At 43.7% G+C, this 21,831-nt stretch overlaps 1 protein-coding gene across 1 annotated transcript in view; it reads right to left on the bottom strand.

Moving 5' to 3' along the window:
• The window catches only part of LEO1 (LEO1 homolog, Paf1/RNA polymerase II complex component), a 75,048-nt gene that overhangs the window by 16,511 nt on the left and 36,706 nt on the right, over positions 1-21,831 (bottom strand). Inside the window, 3 exon segments of the mRNA XM_029574862.1 lie at positions 144-279; positions 6,191-6,325; positions 7,461-7,555. Coding sequence (XP_029430722.1) covers positions 144-279; positions 6,191-6,325; positions 7,461-7,555 — 366 coding nt within the window.

The following is a 21,831-nucleotide window of genomic DNA, read 5'->3' on the forward strand; positions in this document are numbered from 1 at the left end:
GTAACTGCCAGGTTCTTGTGGCCTGGTTTTGGCCTGTGTTGGAAACAGGATGCTGGGCTTGAAGGACCCTTGGTCTGACCCAGCATGGCAGTTTCTTATGTTCTTATAAAAGGGAAAATAAGAACCTCATCAGCTGCCATTACCTTAATCATTTCTGTGCGCTGGGATTCTGGGTCTCTGCCAGCCATTGGCAAAATTCGGATTTTCTGCGTTTTCGAACATCTGTCTGCCAGAGATAGGGTCATCTTCCTATGTGTGGCACTGTCTGTAGAGTGAGGCCTGTCAAATACAGACAATTCATTTCCTTACATGCAGGCCATCTTTCTGAAAAATAAGCTACAATTTCAACAAAAAAGGCATCTGTTGTTTATACTATGAAACCCAACATGTGTATGTACTGAGGATGGAAAAGGATGAATGATTATAAAGGTGAGAAAAGAGCATTTCTGATGTAGTCTCAGGCTACAAAATCAAAATCTCAGAACAAAATAGCAAGTAGGCTCCAACACTGCTACAGTAATGTGAGAATGCTCCACTGCCAGCCTGTTCATCACAGTGGAGCACTGCCCCACAGTGGCAACATTCTAACACTTTTATATAAAGTATAAAATGTTAAATTAGGAAAATACTCACAGGCTGATGCAATAAAGTGCACCTAGTCTAATGCACAGATTTATTCGCGGTTGGGAGCGCATTTTGGGCACGTAATAGTGTTCGATGCAGTAAGGAGATTAGCACGTCCAAAACACACACCCTAACAAATGCATAGTGACAGAGCCCAATGCATGTAAATTCTAAGGAAATGGCATAATCTATTACCACCCGATGCAGGAAAGTACGCCCAAAGGCTGGGCACCCAACGCACATTTTTTTACGATGGAAAATTAACTCCAGCTCTGGAGTTGAAATAAAAGTTTGCTTGTTCATGAGAAACATTAAAAATTTGGACCTCTGTGTTGCGAAAAATGTCCCACCTGTAAGGTAGGGTTGTTTAGAGAGATTAGTATAAGATTTATTTATTTGGGGTAGGAACAAAAAAAATTAAAAAAAAACGGATAAAGTAGAGAAGCGGAGCCTGTTGCTTAGCAAAAGACACCTTAAAAAAAAAACAGGGATTATTCCTTTCATTTTGGTAAACAACACAATTGAAGATTTCTGTAACTTCGTGTAAGTGATGTGCTTTTGCTAGGAATGCACAATTTAGACATTCATGTGCCTGATGCAATATACTTTTGAGCACCAGAAAAGAACATTTCTCCTTAGCCTGCCCTTTTTGTACACCCCTTCAATTTCTCTCTCAGAATATTGGTTCGTGTGCATTAGGAAAATGGGCGTTCAATACAAGCACCCATTTTTTGCGCACATCTTATTGCATCGGCCTGTCAAACAATTCCCCAGCTTATACATTTTACAGTCTTGCCAACCTAATAGAGAAATTACTTACCTGATAATTTAATTTTCCTTAGTGTAGACAGATGGACTCAGAAACAATGGGGTTATGCTCCCTGCCAGTAGAAGGAGACAGAGTCATAGAAACATAGAAATGACGGCAGAAGAAGACCAAACGGCCCATCCAGTCTGCCCAGCAAGTTTCACACTTATGTTTCTCTTGGCTCTTAGTAACCTTTTGGTTCTATTACCCTTCCACCCCCACCATTAAATGTAGAGAGCAGTGTTGGAGCTGCATCTAAATGAAATAACTAGCTTAATTAGTTAGGGGTAGTAACCGCCGCAATAAGCAAGCTACACCCATGCTTGTTTACCCCGACTATGTAATTCAATCTTTGTTGGTTGTCTGTATATAGATCCGCTTTTCTTCATTCCCCCTGCCGTTGAAGCAGAGAGCTATGCTGGAAATGCTTGAAGTGTCAGTCTTTCTCCCCTGCTGTTGAAGCAGAGAGCTATGCTGGAAATGCTTGAAGTGTCAGACTTTCTCCCCTGCTATTGAAGCAGAGAGCTATGCTGGATATGCTTGAAGACTTCCTCCCCTGCCATTGAAGCAGAGAGCTATGCTGGAAATGCTTGAAGTGTCAGACTTTCTCCCCTGCTATTGAAGCAGAGAGCTATGCTGGATATGCTTGAAGACTTCCTCCCCTGCCATTGAAGCAGAGAGCTATGCTGGATATGCTTGACGACTTTCTCCCCTGCCGTTGAAACAGAGAGCTATGCTGGAAATGCTTGAAGTGTCAGACCTACTCCCCTGCCGTTGAAGCAGAGAGCTATGCTGGATATGCTTGAAGACTTTCTCCCCTGTCAGTCAGATTTCAAAACTCATGTCATCCTAGATGCAACCCTGCAGTGACCTCAGCCCTTCAGTATTCTCTTAAAAAGCCACTGTAGACATACTATTGAAAAAACTTGATTAAAAACGGATAACCAAAACTGTACACAACCAAACAAACACTGAACCCAGTAAGATTATAGATGCCCTGATCTGTGGCCTGGATGACTGTTTACCCATAATCTCTTGGAATCTATATTCACTCCACGGGTGAATCCTTGGCACCGTTCTTGGGCAGCTGTGGGTAGGGAGGTTGCCCACAGTCCTGTTAACACCGCCCTTACAAAGGCTGCGTCCTCTCGGGCCTAAACATCCAGGCGATAGAACCTGGAGAAGGTGTGCAAGGAGGACCACATCACCGCTCGGCTGTAGCAGGTCTCTATGCGGTGGGAGGCACGGGGGGGTCCTCTCCCCCAAGAGCCCCCACATGTCCGCATACCCGGATGCCTGGGCCAATCTAGAGCTACTAGTAGGACTAATTCTCTGTGGTGCTCTATTCTGTGAATGACCCTGCCTAGCAGGGGCCATGGAGGGAAGGTGTATACCAACTCCTCTTCCGGTCAGGTCTGAATGAGAGCGTCGATCCCCAGGGACCACTGATCTCTTCAGCGACTGAAGAATCAGGGAACCTTTGTGTTGTGAGATGTGGCCAGGTCGATGGACGGGAGACCACAGCGATCTACTGCCAGCTGAAAGGCTTTGGCCGACAATGCCCACTCTCCTGGATCCATACTCTCCTTAGTTAGTTAGTTAGAAAGTCTGCTCTGACGTTGTCTTTTCCTGTGATGTGGGAGGCTGAGACCATCTGTAGATGTATTTCTGCCCATTCCATAAGGAGGTCTATCTCATGTGACACCTGCTGACTCTTGGTTCCTCCTTGGCAACTGATGGAGGCTACTGTCATTGCGTTGTCTGACATTACATGGACCACTTGACCCTGGAGTATGTGGCTGAATTGATGACACACCAATCTGACTGCCCGGGCCTCCAGGTGGTTTATGTTCCAGAGGGCCTTTTCCTTGGTCCAACGTCCCTGACCCGTCAGTTCCTGACAGTGAGCTCCCCAACCCCAGAGGCTAGCATCTGTCGTGAGGACCAGCCAGTTCGGAGGGGACAGGGGTACACCTGCAGCCACCAGTGTAGCCGAGAGCATGCTTCCATCGGTAAGTGGAGGGAAATCAAATAGTCTTGAGGCTGCGGGTTGCAACATAACAGCAGGGAGCATTGGAGAGGTCACATGTGTGCCCTTGCCCATGGCACTACTTCCAGGGTTGCCGCCATTAAACCGAGAACTTGAAGATAGCTTCACGCTATCGGGTGTATCGTGCTCATCAACCGACGCACTTGGGACATCAACTTCCTTATCCATGTAGTTGGAAGGAAGACCTTGCCCTGCTTGGTGTCAAATTGGACTCTCAGATATTCCAAGGACTGAGAGGGTTTGAGACTCCTTTTGTCCAGGTTTACGACCCAGCCAAGTTCCTGAAGTAAGGAGGTCACCCTGTTAGTCATCCAGAGACTCTTTTTTAATGGACTTGGCCCAGATCAACCAGTCGTCCAAGTATGGGTGCACCAGGATTTCATCTTCTCAACGCTGCCGCTACAACCACCATAATCTTGGAAAATGTTCTGGGGTGGTGGCTAGGCCAAAGGGCAGCACCCGAAACTGATAATGTTGACCCAGTACTGCAAATAGGAAACGTTGATGTTCTTGACAGTTTGGAATATGCAGGTAGGCCTTGGACAGGTCTAAGGAGGTTAAGAACACTCCCAATTGTATGGCCATTATCACAGAGCATAGGGTTTCCATGCAGAAATGAATCACTTGCAGATGTCGGTTGACACTTTTTGAGGTTCAGGATGGGGCGAAAGGAACCTTCCTTCTTGGGTATGATGAAATAAATGGAACAACGCCCCGTATTTTCCTGGGGTGCAGGTACTGGGATTATAGCCCTCATTCTGAGGAGCCTTAACAGGGTAGTCTCCACTGCCTGCTTCTTGTGCTGGGAATGGCAAGGAGACATTATGAATATGTCCTGAAGAGTGCTGCGAAATTCCAGCGCGTATCTTTATCACATGATCTCCAGGACCCATTTGTCCTAAGTGATTTCGACCCACCATTGGTAGAAGAGGGACAGTCTACCCCTATCTCCTCGTTCCAAGGGTGGGTTGGCAAATTTTCATTGGGGGGTTTGGGATGAACCTGAACCCAAGCCTGCCCCTCTCTTGGGCTGTTGGCTCTGAAAGGACTGAGACCTCTGAAATGTTGTGTTTCTGTAAGGGCAAAAGTGCTGGGAGCCCCTGGGTCAACCCCTCATAGGCGAGGGGCACTGGAATTCACTTCCCATTGAACTAAGGTTGCAAAGTAACTTGAAAGAGTTCAAGAAAACGCTAAAAACTTGGTTATATATACAAGTTTTCCAAGTGGGATCTAGTTAGAATCATTTTTATTTTATTTGTTTTTATAATCTTTGGTTTTATAGGTGAGCATTTTATGATTTATTCTTATATCTGGATTAGTTTTCTTTTTATGATTGATTTTGTTGTTTTATGAAGTATATTGTATTTTATCCTCTTTTTATGTTATTATCAATTTATGAAATTTTGCTAACCGGTGTGAAGGTATGTACCAACACCGGTATAGAAAAAATGAATAAATAAATAAATAAAATAAATAAAATAAATAAAATCAGAATGGGATTCTTCTTTGGTTCTGTCAGAGTCCACCCCAGGGACTCCCAGCATCTTCAGGGTCTGGGACACCAGGACCGGCAATTCATCTATGGTTCTAAACCAGGGGGAATTTCCCCATCTTCCAAGGAATCTGTATCCTCCTCTTTGTCCATGCTGTCAGGGTCCTTGCCAGGGATACCCTTGTTAAGGCAAGACTTGCTTCGAGGTCTGCCAATAAGACTGGGTAAGGGAGGGTTTACCAACTGAGGTTTTATCCGGACAGGGGCAAGTGAGGTAGCAGACTGTGCCTGTATGATAGCTTGAAGGCCTTGAAAAAATTCCACCCAAGAGAAGGAAGGAAGCCGGGTCCATGCCTAGCTCAGAAGGTACTGGGGGTAGGTGCTGCTGGATTTCCCCTTGCCCATGGATGACCCAGTCCCAGGATTGCTCAGATCTGGGGTACTTCCAGCTAAGGCTATTGCTAACCCATCCTCTAAATGGGAGGATCTGGGCTTAGCAAAGTCCGGGGAGCCCAACTCTCCCTAGGCTTCCTTACAGTTCTGACATAAGCAAGAATCCAGGTCAGTCGGTGCAGCCCTAATATAACAAGGCACATCTTGAGTCAGCCATACACTTGCATGCCCCTGCCTTTGTGAATGACCCAGGTCCACAGCGTCAAGGGCACTGCAATCCATCCAGGCACTGGCAGGGCAGCAAAGCAAGCCGAGGCACAGGGGGGGGGACAGTTGTGCAGCTATGGCCTAAAGTAGGGACCACTCAAGGACATGGTGTCTACATGCAGAGGACATGTCTGTCCATCATTCTGTAATGGATCCTTTCAGCTATTCCATAATGACTGCTAGTTGTCCACTGATTATAAATGAGGAAAGATGTTTCTTTAATTCACGAATGTCAAACCCCCCACCAGAAACAAAAGCAAAACAAAAAAAAAAAAGGCAGAATGGTCATATATACGCTATGAAATAATTCACCCAAACAAACCCTGAAATGTGCTTTCAATTAATTATGAAGTGCCATGAAATGACACAGGACAGATTGAAAGAAAAAAAATATGACTCACACACTTATTAAACATTAAACCACGACAATGTGGTTAGATTGGCAAATGATAACTTGCAGTAAACTATGTACTTCATTACATGTCGCCAAATTTCTTAAATCAGAATGCTAAAATGTAGGAGAATCCTTACACTAATAAATGGCTCTGTAGCTTACCTGAAAGTTAGCTTCGTCTTGAACACAGCTTGACCTTGAAGACCAGTTCCCTGTCTGATGAACAAATGGTTGTGGTCCCCTTGTAATGGTGCCTTGTATACATCAAAGACTTCATTGCCCAAATGTAATGACATGCTTCAAAGACAAATGATCATGGGTCATTGTGATACTGAATGGTTAAAAAATGTCTTAACTTAATGTGATCTTTCTGCAAGGATGTAAACAATAGAAATTATCAGCCTATCATTTAAAAACTATATATACACATTGATAAAATAAAAAAGGCTTGATAATTGGAAGTTAAAAAAAAAATACATGAAAAATATTCACTTTTGAGCCTTTGTGGCATTCTCAAAGACAGATCATCGCTTTAACATTTTAGAACTGCACGGTAATCATCATCTGTTGAATGCCAGAAAAATGCACACCCATGTTTTGTCTCACAAATAAACTTATGACCCAGTGAAAAGGGACGGATGTCACCATTTGTATTTTAGAAAACACTACAGGGAGTATGCAATATCCAGGTACTCAAGGAGGAAATAATCTTCAGTGGAGTCTACAAATTGTTGACTATAAATTGCTCAAATAAAATAAGAGGCCCATAATCAAAAGCCATTTAGATGGATAACGTAATAGTTATCCATCTAAATGGCTTACCCAGCCACATTCAGCTCTTATACGGCTAAATTCTAGCTAGAATGACTGCTAGTTGTCCACCGACTATAAATGAGGAAAGATGTTTCTTTAATTCATGAATGTCAACCACCTCCCCCCCCCGAAACAAAAGCAAAACAAAAAAAAAAGGAGAAGGTTCATAGAATTTAGCTGGATAAGATGGGGGTGTTCCGGGGGTAGGCAGGAAGCGTTCTATGGCTAACTCTGGTTGGGCTGTAGGTTATACATAATCGGCTAACTTTAAGATAGACGGGTATACTCAGCAGCGCAACCGTGCCACTGAATATAATCAGCTAACTAGCACAGTGACTGAATATGGACTTCTAAATAAATACATTTTCAGGAATTCTGATTTCAAGCTGTTAAAACCAAAGCTGTCATGGCACTCGGTAGGAAAAGAAACATTAGTCTCTTCTAAATGTACCTCAAAGAGCTTATTTATTTATTTATTTAAAACACCTTATATTCCATGATTCCACATTGTTCAACGTGGATTACAGTTACACTGGCACAAATCTTCTTTCGATACTTTGGCTAATTAATAAAAGAATAGCTGTAATCACCTTCAACAATTATGAAAGTGTCAACTAACCTTCCATCAGACCATTTAACTATGCGTGCATTACTTTCTCTAATGTCAATTCCTTCTTCATCCCGCCGCGTCCTCCATCTTATGGTGTTTTCAACCTGCGTGAAGACAATGGTTACATGTTCACCCACAACAAATACAACCAAAACCTGCTGTTCTGTTTACCAATACGTCTGTGTTATATGCCATCCGGTGGCTGTAAAGAAAAACTGTATTAGCAAGTTACTTTAGCTGAGTGTTAGCAGAAGCTTTTTAACATTTGCTTTGATTGGGCAAGAAGCAGTGTGTTGTGTGAAGACCCTCCATTTTTTGTCAGCAGCTCTCAGAGAAACCTGTAGTTTGGTTTTTTTTTGTTTTTACATCTGACTCTTGCAGAACTCAATTTATTAAAAAACAACTTCAAAACAGCTATTTGAATACTTGCACAGTGTGACGGGTGACAAGGACAAAATAAATGCAGTTTCTGAAACACTGCCAACGTACACTAAGTTTGGGGATATTTAAATATTTTTGTACCAAATTCAGTTCTTGAGAAGAAAGCTGAACTGAAAGCACTGGAAAATGAAATTTCCTATTTACTTAGAAAACAGCTTCAGTATCAGCAGTGTTAGCACACTCTGCCTGGTGAAAATGCTTCAAAATGTTCTGGATGAGTTAACTCCAAGGCTGAGAGCCTGGTTCAAACGTCATCTCAATGCCCATTTGGTGACTATCCCCTCTGCCAATCTAGGGGCCAATTGTAAACATAGCTTTCATAACAACTGGACTCGGCCCATAAACCAACTTTTAGAAAGGCCAAATAACTTCTGGCCTCTACCTATCAAAGATGCAACTGAACCAATGACCCAGATATTAAAGGCTACGGTCTCATTTAATGTCAGATATTCTTGATTAATCATGCATCTTGTCCTTGTTTACAGAAAACTAAAGTAAAGCAAGAGCTGTTTATCTGTAACAGATGTTCTCCAAGGATAGAAGATAGAAGTCCTTACCAGTGTCATCCAACAAAGGCCGGTGTGAAAGATTTGCACAAAAGCTTCTAGAAGATTTTGGCATCCCTGATTGAGCATTTGCAGGATCACCTCAGTTCTTTGATAGCTATTACAGAGTACATGAAGGACCAACTGCTAGATGAGGCCAATGGGTTTTGTGAGGAATTATATCCTGCAGTCATTGGAGACCATCTATTAAAGGTAAACAACACTTGCTTTCTCCAAGGACAAGCAGGATGATAAGTACTCACCTGTGGGGAATCCCTAGCTAGAGACTACCCCAAACAAAAAGGGGGAAATACAACCACAAAATATTGCCAAAAGGCAAATATGTTTTTGTGGCAATCAGCCATTTCTTAATTTATCCCTTTTTTATTTTTATATAGGGGCAGCCTGGAAACCATAAATAGTGGGTGCTGGGAGGGATGGAGTTGGGTTCTATATCTTAAAATAGATTGCAGGACAGTTTGACCAAACCTAGGTGCAGCCTGATGCATGATGCTTCTAACTACAAAGGCGACAAGGAATGATACATAGATGACTTATGCATTGTCTGTGCAGCTGTGTATCAATTGTGTACTCTTAGCGTCAATACTTCCTTGGTGCAAAGTGTTCCAAGAGTTCTGTGGAACAGTGTCTCTTTTTCTTTGACGCATGCTATCTACTCAAATCCGAGGATTCAACCTGTTCTACCGATGGGGGAGATATTTTGGAGGAGCTCCTGCTCAACCCCTTCTCAGTGAGACAAAAAGCTGTGATTTGGGAGGAGGACTGACTGGGACTTATCCAAGCCTTCTGCAGTTTCTCTATTTTATAGGCCCTTGCTCTCTGTGTACGTGTGGACATTTATCTGTAGTTATAACAATTTGCTTGGTCATGATCAGGACCCAGGCAAATGTCCATCTGTAACTATCTTCTTTCTGTCGCAAATGCAGCCCTTAAAACCACTTACTATGGCTGCTTTTTTTCCTGATGTTGAGAGGTAGAAAGCTTCCCTCTACTTTTTTTTTTTTTTTTTTTTTTTTTTAAGAAAGTAGCCCTGAAAAGGGCCATTTTGGGGGCTGCTGAAGCAGCAAGGCAAATTTTAGATAGAGAAAATACAAGAAGGAATGTAGAGAGAGACAGAGATTCATATCCATGCTGGTGCTTGGATGAAAAAAAGACTGAGAAGAATGACGAGGCAATGCCCAGGCAGGAATTCCCGCAAAAGCTCTACTAGCCAAGAAAGAGAGGTCTGTTTGGTGCGGCTAGATGATATCACCAACATGTCATAGCTAATTCTGCCCTGCTTATGGACTGAAAAGGAACCAATATCTGAAGCTCACCGACTCTTCTAGTTGACATGATGGCAACTAGGAATACCACTTTTTTCCAGGAACTTTAAGGAAGTCAACTAATGGTTTGTAAAGTGGTTTCACTAGTTATGCTAATATGACACTGAAGTCCCATGACACTGATGGCTTGGCAATCACAGGTCTCATATGGCATAAGACTTTCATGAACTTTAACACTAAAAGGTGTATGGAGATTGGTTTGCCATCCACATAAACATCATAAGCTGCAATGGCACTGAGATGCACATTGACCAATGACATACTGAGACTCTAAGGAGAGGAAGAATAAGAACTGAAGCAACTCCTTTAGCTTGCAAGCAAATGGGTTTAAGAAACTTGCTCAGCACTAAGATGAACATCTTTTCCATTTAAAACTGTAATTTCTCCTTGTTGAAGGTTTCCTGGTGGAGATTATAATATCCTCAACTGCCTTGGATAATGACAATGATCTTGGCGAATGCTCACCATCCAAGCTGTCAGGCTGAGAGAGAATAGGTTCATATGACATAGACAACCCTCCTTCTGCGTTAAAGTCGAATCAGCTCCCAGAAGGATCAGCGGGCTAACAGAGAACCAGACAGGTACAAGAACCAACAGAAGTAGCAGAAAAGCATACAGTAGATATGCATCCCATTTCAGCAGAAAAGCATCTGGAACAGACCTGAACTTGCTTTGAAGAATGGAGCACATCTTTCCACTTTCCTGTTGTCCTCTGATACAAACAAGTCATCAACAGGCAACCCCAGAGATCGAGCAATCTGTCTGACACTGTTTGATCTAGAGACCACGTATGAGGATGAAACATTTTGCTAGGGGTGTACAGGGATAAAAAAAAATTTTTGGTTCATTTTCAGGAGGCATTTTTCCCACTATTTTCGGTTTGTGGAATGTTTGATTCATTTCATTTGTGTGGAAAAAAAAAAGAATTAAAAAAAAAAAAACCTCCCCAAAAACAAACCAAAAAAAGAAAAATGGGGCCAGGGCTGGGATCTCCCTGGCCCCTACTTATCTGGTCCGGTGGGGATCTGCTGGGGAGGCTTATTTATTTAATTCACTTTAATTTAATTCTTTACCGTTTATCAAAAAAATCTAAACAGTTTACATTTCTCACATACATAAATACTTTACCCATAAAACAGAACAAAACAGTACAAATAAAAAACATTATTAAAATTACAATATGAAAATAAACATCCAGTAATGCACATTAAAAATAGATAGCAGATAATCAATGTCAACCTATTACTATAATCTTGATTATTTACTCAATTCTATGAAGATCTTTCATGGTTGTGTTGTAAATTCCTCTCTCAATCTACCTAGCACAATACTACCCATTGAATGTGTCTCCAAAGAGCCAGGTCTTTAATGCCTTCTCAATGCTTTATGATCCTCTTAGAGGCGAAGCTCATCTGGCATGGAATTCCATATTGATGGACCTGCCACAGAGATGGCCCTCTCACGTGCTTCCTTTAAATGTACCTGTTTCATAGAGGGAATTGTCAATAATCTTTTATTCACTGATCATATATCTCTTAAGGGTGTATATAAATGGACTTTAGCCCACAACTAAGTACTCTTTGGACAATATACTGTTTTATGCATTATTATGAGGACTTTATAGAATATTCTAAATTCCTACTGGCAGCCAATGGTGGTACAAAAGAACGGGTGTAATATGGTCATATCTTCTAGCTCCAGATAACACCCTCGAAGTCAAATTCTGGAGTAATTGTAGCGGTCTAATTAAATTCTTAGGTAAACTTAAAAATAATGAGTTACAATAATCTATATCGCAAAAATTAACATCTGCAACACTAAATGAAAGTCTTCGCTTTCCAGATACGGCTTTAAACAGTGCAATATGTACAGTTTGTAATATCTACCTTAAACTATCTTCTTTATATGTTCTTTCAGGGACAACTTAAAGTCCATTTGAATCCCTAGATCTCGCACAACTATGGACAGTTGAATTTCTACTCCATCAAATGAAAAGACCATCAGATTGTTGATTAAATTCCCCCTAAATAATATCAAAATTTCTGATTTAACATTAAGTACCAATCGATTGTTAAACAGACAGGTTTTAAATTGTCCATAAATATTTGTCCGTAAATAACTCTTTAATTCACTTAAAGGTAGAGACAACAAATCTTTAATTGGAAAACAAAATTGAATGTGATCTGCATATATCTTAAATTCTAATCCTAAACTATCCAGAAGATTACATAATGGAGTAATGTAAACATTGAATAGAGTTACAGATAGACATGATCCCTGAGGCACACCAGTTTTACAGTTAATCCATCGAGAAGTTTTATTTTCAAAAATCACCTGTAAACCTCTGATCGATAGAAAAGATGAAAACCGTTTTCCTAAAACACCAGTTATTCCCAATTTGGCCAGACGAGATAATAACAAAAAGGGATCAATAGTCAAAATGTCTAGAAGTACCAACAAATAACTTTGTCCACTATCAAAAGCCCTCGATATCGTATCGGATAATGTTAATAGCAAAGTTTCAGTACTATGATCTCTTCTGAAACTATACTGATTGGAATTTAACAAAATTTTCTTCCAAATAGTCATCCAATTATTTTGCACAACCTTTTCTATTACTTTAGCCATAAAAGGTAAAGAGGAAATTAGATAAGCCATTAGATTTAAAGGGTCATCTTTATTTATTTATTTTTAAAGTGATCGCACTATAGTTTGTTTTTGTTTTTTTTGTTTTTTTTTTTTTTTTTTTTTTTTTTTTTTTTTAACTGGTTTGGTAAAATTTCCTCTCCTAAAGAGGGGTTTACTAGTTTCGCAATATACTTAGAAATTTCTGTACAAATTGATTTCAAAGAATTGACCTGAATTGGGTTTAATTGGCAGTGAGACAAATTCAATTTTGACATTATTTGTTGTACTTCCAATGTAGAGATAATGTCAAAAGTATTCTATTGAGGAATCATGTCCAAATACTGATCGGGAAGATTATCAAACAAAACTTTGGAAAATCTATTGCAAATAACTTCAGTTCTCTTCAGAAACATGACTGCAAAAGCATTACTGAATAAAATTTGAGCTCTTTTACTCTTAACATTTTCATTCTACCTGTTGATGTCAAAAATTTTACTGTTGAAAAAAGAAGTTTGCAGTTAAAATTAACTTCATGGATTTTCTTCAAAAAGAAAGTCCTTTTCGCAGTTTCAATATTACTTCTATATTTCTCAAGATGCTGTTTGTAATTTTCTAAATTGGCCCAAGTTTTATTTCTTCTCCATATTCTCTCAAGCTAGTGAAGATTTTTTTTTTTTTTGTAATCTTCCCTAAGTGCTTTAAGAGTACTATAATTTCTTTCTTGGGAACTGCTTTCTTATAGTGATAGGTCTAACTGGCGTTAGCCTATCAGCTAAGGACAATACAATTTGATCCCATTCCCCAAAAGAGATATCAACTGAAAAGTAATCTATCTGCTCTAGCGAGGATGGAATATGATTTCTAAGTTGTTCTACATCCATAGTGGCTCTACGCACTATCACTTATTACATGCCTGCATCCTTTCCCCCTGTAAAGAAAATACTTTGTCTTGATCAATTTATGATCAGACCAAAGGGCAGTTATCACCTCTATCTTTTCTGGATCCCAATCAATCTTAGAATTATAGGCGAAAACTAAATCAAGAGTATGCCCAGCTTTATGGCTTGAGGGGGTCACAATAATTTGCTTCTATCCCAGTGTTTCTATGCAATCTAGCAGCAGCATTTCAGTTGTGGGAGCTAATGGGTCAACATCAACCTGTACGTTAAAATCCTCTAAAACAATAGTAGTATAAATATCAAAATTAAAATTAGAAAACACTTCAATCAAGGGGGACAAGTTTCAAATTAAAAGCTCTGGTAGGCAATAACATAAGCATAAGCTAAAAAAAACTTTGCTTTAACTAGTAACAATTCGTAAGCTGAACAATCACAATCTCATCTAGCTTTAACCCTAATACTTTTTTTCCCCCAAGAATCATAAGTCCCCCTTCATTTTTGCCACACCTAGGTTTGAAAAAGCATCATATCACTCCACATCAAGCTGGTTAATAATTGAAGAGTCAACCAGGTTTCAGTAATACAAACACAATAGGTTTCTGCCATGAAATTAAATCATTCAGAATAGAGATCTTCTTTGAAAGAAATCGGACAATAAAAAAAACAAAAAACAAAAAACCAAAACCCCTGTTAAAACTAATCTAGAAACTAAAAATAAATGTTGCTGAAGTTTAATCTCTTTAAGAAATTCCGGCTGGCAAATCATTTGATTCTTTTTCATGTTATTTAGATAGACATTTATCCCTTGTCCTATAAGACATGGAATACTTTGCTTTTTACAAATAGTACCCCAACCGTTATCCCTCCCAATGGGAAATACTGCCATGGTAAATTTTAACAAAACAATAACACTTGACATTTTACCCCCAAACCTTAAATGCCAAAAATACACAAAATTCTCCCGGGATTGCCCTTCAGGATCAAGCAAAGGGGCAATGCTCCTTTTGCACGTCCCTTCAGTGCTTGCAAGAGGCGAGAGATGCTTTTGGTGTCATCACCCTCTTTTACCTTGGCACCCTCGTGATGTCATCCAGTGGGAGGGACTACCAGTCCAGCCAAGCTAGAGGGGAACATGGCTGCAGAGCAGCAAGGTGAGTCAGGTTGATGGCTGGAGTACTCAGCAGGAAGGAAAGTGTGAGACTTAGGCACCCACCATGCAGAGAGATGAGCAAAAAGTTCCTGCCTTTGGCATCATCACCATCTTTTACCTTGGTGCCCTTGTGATGTCATCCAGTCCAGCCAAGCTAAAGTAGGCAGGTCACCACAACCTCAGCCTATGCAAGGTCAAAGCTTGGCCTAGGCTGGAGGACACTGGTGGTTCGAACTGGACTCAGGCAATGCCATACATCAAAATGGCACTGTTTGCTGTGGTGAATGTGCCAGAGTTAATTAATTCCGGTGAAATCCCAGCGGACATCAGTTTTCAAAGAAAGAAGAAAAGGATGCCATCATCGCTGCTCTGAGCCTGACCTAAAATAGACGAGGCTCAGGCATTGGGACACAGCTTTCAGGCTAGGCCCTGGCTTCGGGCCTGGATCCTGGCCTAGACCGATACCCCAGAGTTACTCTTGGGTCTAGGCTGCGGCCCTTGCTTTGGGCTCTGCTCTATATGAAGCCCCGGCCTCGGGCCTAAGTTCTTTTTAAACGAATGCAACAAATAAGGTTTGTTTCATTCGGGGGGCCCTCAATTTGTTTCAGGGCCCCCCCCCAAATGAAATAACTTGCCTTATTCATCACATTTTACAAATTCATTTAAAATGAATGCACATCCCTACACTCTGCTGAGGTGATATGCCAAATGTGTCAAAGATCCCAGGAAGGTAGGTTGCTTTTAGAAATTGCATGACAAAACCTACTTAGAGAGCATAAGAGGGATAGAAACAAGAGGACAGGGGGGCGGATCCAAGATGGCCGCACGGTATTATAGCTAGGCGTTTGAGCTCCATCGGGCATTTTAAAAATTCTTTTTCTTGCTGAAATATTTCTGGATGGGGAGGAAGCGAAAACTGAGGGGGAACTATACCCTGCGACTCCCCAAACGACGCCTCTTACTGGACCAATGTACGCACACATTGTGCGCAGAGATCTCACAGCGGGACTGCAGCCGTTGGAGAGTTGAGGAAGGGAAGTGGAGCTCCCCTCTCTCCCCGGCTCATTGTCTCCTTTTAGCCCCGCAGAAGGAACGCCTAGAATCAAACCGGCTGCAGGGAGAGGCACCCCCCGAGTTGGCAGGGACGTCATCGGACCAAGGAGTTGTGGGGCGGACCCTGGCAGGGTCTGACGGAGGTGCAACTGCAGCAGCGAGCCCAGGAGGACTAACAGGGCAGACCGGTGTTGAGAGAGACACAGTACTGGAAGAGGTGGCGAGCGCCGTTGGAGTTTTCCCAGAAGTCAGCTTATTGGCAGTGGTAAGACCCACAGTCTTTTCACTAGAAACTATCTGGGAGACAATTGTTGAGATGAAAATACCTATACTGCAACAAAGGTTAAATGCAAAGGTTAAAGCGCTGGAAGAAAAAGGAAAATTAGTTCTTACCTGTTAATTTTCGTTCCTGTAGTATCACGGATCAGTCCAGACCATGGGTTGAGCCTTCTTTCCAGCAGGTGGAGACAGACCTGAACATGGAGTGAGCCAAAGGAGAGACTCTTAGAGAGACCTCGCTGGAGAAATGAGAGGACGAGCGAGACATAAGAACATAAGAACATAAGAAAATGCCATACTGGGTCAGACCAAGGGTCCATCAAGCCCAGCATCCTGTTTCCAACAGTGGCCAATCCAGGCCATAAGAACCTGGCAAGTACCCAAAAACTAAGTCTATTCCATGTAACCATTGCTAATGGCAGTGGCTATTCTCTAAGTGAACTTAATAGCAGGTAATGGACTTCTCCTCCAAGAACTTATCCAATCCTTTTTTAAACACAGCTATACTAACTGCACGAACCACATTCTCTGGCAACAAATTCCAGAGTTTAATTGTGCGTTGAGTAAAAAAGAACTTTCTTCTCCGATTAGTTTTAAATGTGCCCCATGCTAACTTCATGGAGTGTCCCCTAGTCCTTCTACTATCCGAAAGAGTAAATAACCGATTCACATCTACCCGTTCTAGACCTCTCATGATTTTAAACACCTCTATCATATCCCCCCTCAGTCGTCTCTTCTCCAAGCTGAAAAGTCCTAACCTCTTCAGTCCTTTCCTCATAGGGGAGTTGTTCCATTCCCCTTATCATTTTGGTAGCCCTTCTCTGTACCTTCTCCATCGCAATTATATCTTTTTGAGATGCGGCGACCAGAATTGTACACAGTATTCAAGGTGCGGTCTCACCATGGAGTGATACAGAGGCATTATGACATTTTCCGTTTTATTCATCATTCCTTTTCTAATAATTCCCAACATTCTGTTTGCTTTTTTGACTGCCGCCGCACACTGAACCGACGATTTCAATGTGTTATCCACTATGACACCTAGATCTCTTTCTTGGGTTGTAGCACCTAATATGGAACCCAACATCGTGTAATTATAGCATGGGTTATTTTTCCCTATATGCATCACCTTGCACTTATCCACATTAAATTTCATCTGCCATTTGGATGCCCAATTTTCCAGTCTCACAAGGTCTTCCTGCAATTTATCACAATCTGCTTGTGATTTAACTACTCTGCACAATTTTGTGTCATCTGCAAATTTGATTATCTCACTCGTCGTATTTCTTTCCAGATCATTTATAAATATATTGAACAGTAAGGGTCCCAATACAGATCCCTGAGGCACTCCACTGTCCACTCCCTTCCACTGAGAAAATTGCCCATTTAATCCTACTCTCTGTTTCCTGTCTTTTAGCCAGTTTGCAATCCACGAAAGGACATCGCCACCTATCCCATGACTTTTTACTTTTCCTAGAAGCCTCTCATGAGGAACTTTGTCAAACGCCTTCTGAAAATCCAAGTATACTATATCTACCGGTTCACCTTTATCCACATGTTTATTAACTCCTTCAAAAAAAGTGAAGCAGATTTGTGAGGCAAGACTTGCCCTGGGTAAAGCCATGCTGACTTTGTTCCATTAAACCATGTCTTTCTATATGTTCTGTGATTTTGATGTTTAGAACACTTTCCACTGGGGCCCAACGCGTCGTAACGCCCGCTTCCACGTAGGCCAGCTCGAAAACCTTCCAGAACCGGACATAGGCAAGGGAAGTAGAAGTTGTGCGGGCCCGCAAAATAGTGGCGATGACGTCCTCAGCGTATCCCCGCCGCCTTAGCCTTCGCTGTTCAAAAGCCAAGCCGCAAGACAGAAGCGATCCGCCTGGTCGAAAAATACAGGACCTTGACTGAGATGGTGCTGAAGATAGCCTAGGCGAAGAGGACCGTCCGACGCCATGTTGACTAGATTCGCGAACCACAGTCTGTTGGGCCACGGATGGAACACGTACAGCAGGACGTTGCTCGGCCATGGAAGGGCCAGGGCATCCACCCCTCCTGAGCAGTGTTCCCACCAGCGGCTGAAGAACCAGGGAGCCTTTGCAATGTTCAGAGTTGCCATCAAGTCCAGGTGCGGGGAACCCCACCTGTCGATAATGAGGGACATGGCGTCAGACAGCTCCCACTTGCCTGGGTCCAGGCGCTGATGACTTAAGAAGCTGGCTTGAAAGTTCTTGTTGCCCGCTATGTGGGAGGCCACTCGAGAAGGCGACTTGCTTCGAGGGCCACCAGTCGACTTCTGGCGCCCCCTTGGCGATTGTTGTACACCACGGTGGTAGAATTGTCCGAGAGCACCTGGACCACCCATCGCCAAAGTAGAGGGAGAAAGTCCTTGAGTGCTAGATGAACCGCTCGCGTCTCCAGGCGGTTGATGTGCCAGAGAGACTGGGCTGGGGACCAATGCCCCTGCGTGGTCCAAGACTGGCAAACCGCTCCCCAGCCGGATAGGCTGGCATCCATCGTGACTACCATTCACTGCGGGGTCCGAAGGGACATTCCACGGAGGAGGTGCTTGAGAGAAAGCCACCATTGTAATTCGCTGATGACAGAGTCTGAAAGCGGGAGCTGCATCTGAAACTGCTCCGATACCGGATGCCAACGAGCCAGCAAGGCTCTCTGTAACAGCTGCATATGTGCAAATGCCCAGGGGACCAGGTCGATCGTGGAAGCCATGGTCCCCATGACCTGCAGATAATCCCATGCCGTGGGGAGAGGCATGGAGAGGAAGCCCTGGAGCTGATCCATCAACTTGAAAGCTCTCAAGTCCGGGAGAAAGACGTTGCCGACGTGGCTATCGAAGCAAGCCCCCAGGAACTCCAAGACCTGAGACGGATGGAGATTGCTCTTGGAGAAGTTGACTATCCAACCTAGGGACGAGAGGAGAGTGAGTACGCGGTCCACTGCCCAGCGGCGTAGGGTCTCTGACTTGACACCGTCCTTCCAGAGGGCTGCCACCACCACCACCATCACCTTGGTAAACGGGCGTGGTGCCGTGGCAAGACCGAAGGGCAGGGCCCTGAACTGGAAGTACTGACCCAAGATATGGAATCGGAGGAACCTCTGATGTTCGGGACGGATCGGTATATGCAGGTAGGCCTCCGTCAGATCGAGTGAGGCCAAGAACTCTCCAGGATGTACTGCTGCTATCACCGCCCGAAGGGTTTCCATCCAGAAATGGGGCACTTTGAGGGCCCAGTTGACCCTCTTGAGATCCTGCACCCTGAGGAGATCATAGAGAGCATCAGCCCCATACGCAATCGCGCCTTCCAGCCTTTCTGCCTGTTCCGCCTCTGCAGACAGGAGGTCCTGGGTGCTGAGTAATTGTTGAACCCACCTGAGGCTTGCCCGCTGCACGAGACTGCTACAGACTGTGAAGACCGAACCCTGAGCTCCGCCAGGACTGCAGGAATGAGGGGTTCCAACTCCTCCCTCTGGAACAGACGTACCACCTGAGGGTCATCACCCTCCAAAGAAGCCTGTTTCCCTTGCTCCTCATCCATGCTCCCCCCCCCCCCCATGGGAGGGGGAGGAGAGGCTCCTGCACCTGCAGCCGCACTGCCCGGCACGTCCAGAGAGGCAGACCCTCCTGAAACCACCGTGCCTTTTAACTTCACGACCCTTAGAGACGCGGGAACATCGGCACGCTTGGCTACCTTGGGGGGCAGTCCCTGCGTAGGTCTGATTGGCAAGGCACCACCTTGCAGAGACCTGGGAGTCAAGAAGGCTTTATGCATAAGGACAAAATCTAAAGAAAAGGAAACAGAATCAACATCCTGAGCTGGAAAAGCAGGGGCCTCCTGTAAAAAAAAACCTGATCCTGAGCTGCATTCTCATCAGGAGTTGCAGGGACTGGATACAATGTTGGAGGAAGCTCCCCCTCCCCCACAGCCCTTGCCTGAGCTACATGACATGTGCTTAAGACATGTGCTTGCTTAAGATGGCTGCCTTCCCTGCACTAAGGGAGAAAAGACCAGGTCTGAGCTCCTGCGGAGCCTGACGTTTTTGAGCCCCACGAGGCTTGGCTGATGCTGCAGACCCTGAAAAAAAAGAGCTGCCCACCCCCCCCTGGAAGGCACCTTGAGCAAATTCCAGTCCTAGAAAACCACACGGCCGATTCCTCACATGCTTATACACCAGGATGGCCGCGGCATGGTGGGGGAAAAAACGGCTCACAAAACACGAAACTGGCCAAAAACGCGGCGATTCAGGTGGGCAGGGGTCCTGGATTGCAGCTGACCAAAAAAGAATTTTTTTTTTATTTTTTTTTTTACACACAGTGCTTAGACACACACGGGTGAAGAGAGGGACTGGACCACCAGTAATCACTTCCCCGGCTGCTTACCTTGCTGGGGCCTGCAATGAAAAACATGGGTAAGCTGTGCCTCCGATGTTCTTTTTTTTTTTTTTTTTTTTTTTTCCCCCAAAAGAAACGAGCAGAGAAATGGGAGCCTCTCTGCTAAAAGACCTGAGGCAGGCGCGAAAAGGGGGAGTGACTGGACCACCAGTATCAGCCTTTTAAGCCAGGCAAGTGGTCACCGGGAAGAGGGGTCCCAGGCTGAGTACTCAAGGGGAAAATCCCCCCTGGGCCCCTGTAAGAGCTGTGAGACAGAGCTGTCTCACAGACAAGAAGTTTGATTTCCCTCAAATTCTTTTTTTTTTTTTTTTTTAAACATATAGAAATTAATCAGTACTTGCTTGAGATCCTGGAAACAATCAGAAGGAGAAAGAAAGAAATCAACACAGTGTGGAAAACAGAGAAAGCTAGGGAACCGCAGGTTCAACTGCCTGCCTCTGGGGGGGGGGGGGGGGGGGGGGTTTCAGGGTCCGGTAGAGGAGAGTGTGAGGAGTTCAAATTGGGGGGAGGGCACATCGGGACCTCGGAGTGAAGGGGTCTGAACGCTTCAACCTGACAAAGGACTCATGTACCAGAATTCCCTGCTTCATGACGGGTTTACTTACAGTCTGCAATACAGCTGTAATTAGGACATTGAGAAACTTTCTGTCAGCACATTGCACATTTTCATTTTTTTGGCTTCGCTGTTCTTATTCTCTGATAAGCTTTCACTGCTGTAACCTAGATTAGAACAATGGATGTATTATGTGATGGGCTGTATTACTGCAGACTCGCGAATTCCTTTCCAGAACTGCAAGTCCCAGCAGCCTCTCCTGCAGAACATGGGAGAAGTTTCACGAAAGTTCCAGGGTGTCTAGGGAGGGGGTCAGTAGCCCCTTCAGCCGGAATATGCTTGCTCAGCAATGCTTAGAACGCATGTGTAAAAGATAAGAACTGTAAAGTGCATAAGAGTCTGCTCCTGGAGGGGAGGGGCATGCAGTTGTACTAAGCCTTTGTCTTAGCTGCATCTTGCTGGCAATAAAAGTCTATCTTTACGGATCAGTTGTCTGGACCTCCTTACTGACTAAAAAGAGACGGTTACATTTGGCGAGCCTCAGCCAGGAGGTACCGGGGACGCTATTTTAGCCCCCCAGTTGGTCCAGGGGATTTTGTGGCGGAGTGATCCCCCAGACTTGCCTGGTGAGTGGCCACCGCTGAGTTCAGTGATCAGGTATCTGAGGGGGTCATTCCACGGAGATCCTCTGAGACCTTTGGGCTGGTGATCTGGGAAGAAGGCTTTCGTGACGTTCGGAAGAACCCTGCAGGCGAGTATTATGGGAATGATGGGAAAAGTGAAGAATAGCTAAAAGAGTAGCAAATAACCGGTCCATCCGTGAGGGGACCGAGGGGGCTTTGATCACACCCCAAGCGGTGGTTTGGTAGGAATTGCATTCCGAAAGCCACGCGCATAAAAAGAGGAAAAAGAAGTAACGCATACGATAGTGGGAATAGGTTTCTTGTTGTGTGAAAGTGACCCTTTTGTGTCTGACGGATACGGACCCCTTACCTATCCGTCTTCCCTTCCCTCCTTTGTCTGTGATTCTATCCTAATGGGAGGGGGCGGTTCTACTCCATTAAAAGTCATGACG

This window comes from Rhinatrema bivittatum, chromosome 13 (genome assembly GCF_901001135.1).
Source record: "Rhinatrema bivittatum chromosome 13, aRhiBiv1.1, whole genome shotgun sequence".
NCBI classification, from domain to species: Eukaryota; Metazoa; Chordata; class Amphibia; order Gymnophiona; family Rhinatrematidae; genus Rhinatrema; species Rhinatrema bivittatum.